The 6000-nt window shown below is 40.9% G+C and overlaps 1 protein-coding gene and 1 non-coding gene across 2 annotated transcripts in view; one reads left to right on the top strand and one right to left on the bottom strand.

Moving 5' to 3' along the window:
- TRNAR-UCG (transfer RNA arginine (anticodon UCG)) lies at window positions 1–73 on the bottom strand. Its single transcript has one exon. It is a non-coding gene; the product is annotated as a tRNA-Arg (tRNA).
- Window positions 74–3709: 3636 nt separating this feature from the next.
- The window catches only part of LOC143935449 (5-hydroxytryptamine receptor 3A-like), a 67898-nt gene continuing 65607 nt past the window's right edge, over window positions 3710–6000 (top strand). Inside the window, exon 1 of the mRNA XM_077459330.1 lies at window positions 3710–3764. Coding sequence (XP_077315456.1) covers window positions 3734–3764 — 31 coding nt within the window. The 5' untranslated portion in view covers window positions 3710–3733. The remainder of the gene's footprint in view (window positions 3765–6000) is intronic.

The raw sequence follows: 6000 nt of genomic DNA, 5'->3' as shown, positions 1-6000 counted from the left end.
CGACCACGAAGGGACTCGAACCCTCAATCTTCTGATCCGAAGTCAGACGCCTTATCCATTAGGCCACGCGGTCGGTGTGACACGTGTTATCCTAAGATGTAAGATAGAGATTCATGGGTGTGCATGAGAGATTTTAATATTATCATGTACTAAGTGATTACATTGTTTTTTTTTTTCATTATTAATCAAATAGCATCCAAGGTACAAAGATGGAAATCTTCAGCTTAAAACTTGTAATATTTAATGACTCACCCCCTTGCTTGCTGCAAGGCTGCTTATCTCTGATAAAAGATTTAGAACAAAACCTTAAAGGTATAATACAAGAAAAAGTTTTTGCACTCAAGTGAAATTTGTATTTAAAGAGAACCTGTCAGGAAAGAGACATTGTCCTGAAAACAAAGCTGTTTTATACATACCTGCGTGTCAACTCATTGGCTAAAATGGCGCTCTGTGGCAGAGCTCCCGGCAAAAAAAAAAAAAAAAGACTCAGGACCAGTTCACAATATAGATACGCAGTCTGATGCTTTTCTGCATGCGTGCTTTTGATGCGTTTTTAAATTGTTCTTGGTGCATTTTTGATGCAGTCCTGTGCATTTTCCCCCCTCTCTTTTCTTACCCTTAAAGGGCCAGTTCACACCATAGAAATGCAGTCCGGATGCGCTCCAGATGCTTTTCTGCATGAGCGTTTTTGGCGCGTTTTTGAAGCACTCCAGTGTATTTTTTCCTCCTCTTTTTTCTTAACCCTATAAGGACATGTGTGTTCCAGTGCATTTTTTTTGGTGCTTTTAGGTGTGTGCCGGTGCATTTTTTATGCCTTTTACAGCGTTTCAGTACAGTCCAGTTCGGGCCAGTTCACAATATAGAAATGCAGTCCGGATGCGTTTTTGACACGCTTTTGATGCGTTCCAAAAATCAGGTCATCTTACAATAGACATCAACCTGATTCATTGCTAAACTTAGGTTAGCTGAATGTCAAAGAGGATGCAACACATTTGCAGCAAATCAAACCCTCTCTCATCTTACTTGTCATGCATCACTATTATCTGAAACAAAAGCAAACAGTCCAGAAAATATGTGATTAACGTGCATGAGAAAAATATTGAATAAGCCAACAAATAAGCAACATATATTGAATGAAAATAAAAAATGTGAATAAAAGTAAAAAAAGTGTAAAAAAAATCAGAATAAAAATCTCTTCAATGGCATCTCCCAACGGGGAGTGAATGATGAAAACACCCTGTGAAGGATCTTCTCAATTCCAAGAACACCGTGACTCCACCACCCTATAGATTGAAGGCTTACCAGCTAGACAAGCTGTCAAACCTTGGGGCTAATACCCAGCCAGGGCCTTTGAATCCTCCCAGCACCTCCAATGGCCAACTGGCCGATCGTTCCTGCGGACTTGGTAGGTGACCAGCGGTTCAGACAAGCGGCCACAAACATATCCTCAGAGGGTGAATTAAGCCTTCTTTTCAGTTCCTGGCTGAAGGCCATCCATTACCATCTGAGAGGAAATGGCCAGATGGTAATGGACGGCCTTCAGCCTGGAACTAAAAAGAAGGCTTAATTCACCCTCTGAGGATACATTTATGGCCACTTGCCTGAACCGCTGGTCACCTATCAAGTCCACAGGAACGCTTGGCCCGGTGGCCACTGGAGGTGCTGGGAGAATTCAAAGGCCCTGGCTGGGCATTAGCCACAAGCTTTTACAGCTTGTCTAGCTGGTAAGCCTTCAATCTACATGGTGGTGGAGTCACAGTGTTCTTGGAATTGAGAAGATCCTTCACAGGGCGTTTTCATCATTCACTCCCCGTTGGGAGATACCATTGAAGAGACTTTATTCTGACTTTTTTTTACACTTTTTTTACTTTTATTCACATTTTTTATCTTCATTCAGTATATGTGCTTATTTGTTGGCTTATTCAATATTTTTCTCATTTACGGTATTCACATATTTTTGGACTGTTTGCTTTTGTTTCACCTAATAGGTTATGTGTATTTGGCACTATACAGGATCAATCATTCTTACAGTATGTCACTACATTTGGATTTTTGTTCACCCTTACCAGCTCATCACTGTAGGATTTTCACATCTTATGTTTTTGTATTAATTTACTTGTCTCATAGGATTATCTTTTTACCACATCCTATTATCATATTAATTTGTTTATTTCATTTGATAGCGCAACTTCCTTTTTTTTGCTTTTTACTTGTTTGGTGTGTTTTCCTCTTTTGAGTTGCAGACTTTTTTTATTTTACCAGGGCAGTTTGTTTTCTTTAACTAGTGACTGACTGCCTAGTACTGACTGCAAATGATGGCCAGGCGGCGCACCTATTGTGACGGCCTCCCGTTTAAACAGGGAATGCGCGTGATCGTGTGCGTGCATCCCTATTCCTTCGGTGGCAGCATGTCACAGAGACACCGCTCGCCACCGAGGGGGGTGAACAGCCATTGGGCATGGCTGTTTACCACGTGATCGGGCGTGATGAAGTCACGGCCGATCACAGATGGTTACACCCCCACCGTGCACGGCGGGTGCCCGCCATCGCAAGCGCACTGCACATGCACGTCGGTGGTGGCATGTTCCCAGGAACACTGCTCGTCACCGACGCTAGTAAACAGCCATTGGCTGGCTGTTTACCCACGTGATCACGCTGTGCAATTCAGGAGGAGGCGACTCATTTACATAGTATAATCGGTCCTGATTGGGCAAGGGGCAGAGCCTGTACCCATACGGGTATGCTGTCATGCTTGTGTCAGGAAAACTGGTGCTCAGAAAGAATAAAATTCCCAATATCATTAGCTTCATTATTTTACTATTTTCACAGGAAACCAAATCAGCAAAAAGAAATAAACAGCAGTACACAAATAATTAAATGCAAAAAATAAAAAATACAAATGCAAAGAGCACTAAATGAAATAAAACAATAGTGAATGCACACAACCCCAAAAAAAAAAAAACTCGAAATAAAGGGGTGGAAAATATTATTTATGAGCAAATGAAATGATGAGCAAAACTGGTTGTTGAGAGAACTGGCGCTGGGGTATACATTGTCAAGCAGCCCTAACCTCACAAGAGAATATTGCAAAGAACATTGAAATCTTCTGGCACCATTTTCCGTGGCATTCAGGACCTGCCCACCACCAGGGCAACAGATGGAGAAGGTGCACCAGTGATGTCATATAACCAGACTGGGGAGTCATTAAAAAATGTTTACTAAAAGTGTTTAACATTGGTGGGATGACTGTGGAAGGGAGGAGTAAGTCATTCTAGCACCACCACCCATCTCCATACTCAACCTATAGACTGTGAGGTACACAATTTGGGTACATTTTAACCATCCCTTGTTTTCCATAGAAGGGTGAAGGATCAAGTTCTAACCCTGAGGAGATTTTCCAGCTTTCATCAATTTGACAGAACAAAAGAAACATCTCTCTTTTTTTTTTTTTTTTTTTATAAAAAAATGCTTTATGGCTGAGATTTGCAGAAGCCATCTAAAATTCATTAGGTTGGCACCATCAGCTGCAGTGTTCCCTGGAGGAACAGAGTTCTCGGATTTCACTACAAATGTACTTCCAGCACAGTTTTGCATTGAAAATTTCTCTGACCAATGATATTGATATGGGGTAGTACACAAGCTCATTGAATAAAAAAAATCTTGTTGGCTTTTTCCTGCTTCTTATAAATACAAAGTTACTTCTCAGTTGCAGACAGAAACCAGAGCAGAAGCCATGTGGTTGTTCTTCTTACTGAGTGCAGCAGGTAAGTGCTCCTAGATTATATTCTGTATCACTCTAAAACTGGCCATAAACCTATAGATTATCTGCAGATTTTCTATGGTTAGATGGAAAAAGGGATAATCTATAGATGTATGGCCAGTTTAAGGCTGTACCCACTACCATCTGTAAATGGCTTTTCTCTGTTACAATTTAGGCAATAAGAAGGAAAGATGGTCACACATGTCTAAGTTATCATTCTTAAATTGATGTTTATTGATTTTAGTAATTTCTAGAAAGGTTCATGTAGAATGTTAATAAGCTTGTTGTTTCCGGACTTATGCTAAGCGCCATAGGTAACCAACATTGATCTGCTCATATCAGTTATTTCTTTGTAATTCACAATTTTTATACATTTTTCAAATTAATAAAGAAAAAACGTAACAAACAGTGGACATTACACAGGGCTAACAACAGATCAGTATATAGAAAAGACTTAATAAATGCAACAACACAATGGCATTGAAAAATGCTTACAGAGTAATGCCGCGTACACACGATCGGAATTCCGGACAGAAAAAGACAGATGAGAGCTTTTCATCGGAAAATGCGACCGTGTGTATGCTCCATCGGAATTTAGCTGTCCGAATTCCCGCCAGCCAAAAATTGATAGCATGTTCTCAATTTTCCAGATGGAAAAACTTTCTATCGGTAATTCCGATCGTGTGTATGCAAATCCGACACGCCAAAAATCACGCATGCTCAGATTCAACTACGAGACAGAAGCTATTGGCTACTGGCTATTGAAATTCCTTTTTCTAGTGACGTCGTATGTGTTGTACATCACTGTATTATAAATGATCGGAATTTGATGTGACCGCGTGTAGACAAGACAGCTTGAGCCGAATTCCGTCAGGAAAACCATCAGAGCTTTTTCCAACGAGAATTCCGATCGTGTGTACGTGGCATACGTTTAGAAATAATGTGTTGAGGCTGTAACCGGCTCAGCTGTATAAGTACCTTCAGTCAAGCCTAACCCGGAGAGGCATCCAGTAACAAAACATCTCACAGGGGTCCAACTTTCTTCAAAGATCCCTCAGAAGGGGTCCACAAGCAAACAGAGAAAAAGGGATAGGAAAGAAAGAAAGGAAGCATAATAAGGTAGTATAAAGTCCTGCGCTCAACACTCCTAGGAGAAGAGAATGCTAAGTAGAGAATTTATAAATTTATCCTAAATCGCAGAGTGGTGCTGTGGATACATAAAAATGTAAACCTGTGCCACTTCCTAATATATCATGAAATAAGACAAAAGAGAGGAGGGGCTTATGGACTTTTTAGGCACCATAGACAAAAACAGCAATACTATATATAACATAATAAATTTTATTTCTTAACCACTTCCCACCCGGCCAATGCATATATACGGCCGGGTGGGAGCCATCTACTCCTGATAGGACGTTCCTGAACGTCATTCAGAAGTAGCGGGATCGCGCGCGCGCGTGCCCGCGCAGCGGCGCGATCCCGATGTGCTCGTGTCACCCGGACACGGCACATCTGAGATCGGCAGGAGGGCTCTGTGATTGGCCCTCCTGATCACATGACGGCCGTGTCCAATCACGGCCGTCATGTGATGTAAACAAACAGCCGGTTGCTAGGCAATCGGCTCTCCTCTCCTCACACGGAAGTCATCGCTGAGGAGAGGAGAGCAGAACGCTGCAGCCGGCTGATGATCAGTGAGTATGGGCTGCTTTTTACAGCTTTTTACTCACTGATCATCAGTCTAGTGTCAACACACAACACACCACACAGTACAAACACAGTCCCCACATATGTCCCCAAACCACACATGTCCCCAAAACATACATGTCCCCAAATAATAAAAACACATGTCCCTAATAATAAAAACATGTCCCCCACATATGTCCCACTAAAATCACATGTCCCAATGATTATCTGCACACATATGTACGCGATCACCTGCACACATATGTACATGATCATTTGCGTACATATGTCCGTGATCACACAAACCAATTATTATACAGTTAACGGATTTTTTTTTACCAAAAACATGTAGCAGAATACATTTTGGCTTAAATTTATGACAAAATTTGATTTTATTGGATTTCTTTTCAAATAGAAAAAAGAAAATATTGTTTTTTTTTCCAAATTTCCGCTTTTTTTGTGCTTATATCGCAAAAAATAAAAAACGGAGTCATGAATAAATAACACCAAAATAAAGCTCTATTTGTGCGAACAAAATGATAACAATTTCATTTGGG

Source organism: Lithobates pipiens, unplaced genomic scaffold (assembly GCF_037356315.1).
Source record: "Lithobates pipiens isolate NorthernLeopardFrog02 unplaced genomic scaffold, aLitPip1_a1.2 Scaffold_28, whole genome shotgun sequence".
NCBI lineage: Eukaryota > Metazoa > Chordata > Amphibia > Anura > Ranidae > Lithobates > Lithobates pipiens.
This window is presented reverse-complemented; position numbering and strand designations above follow the sequence as displayed.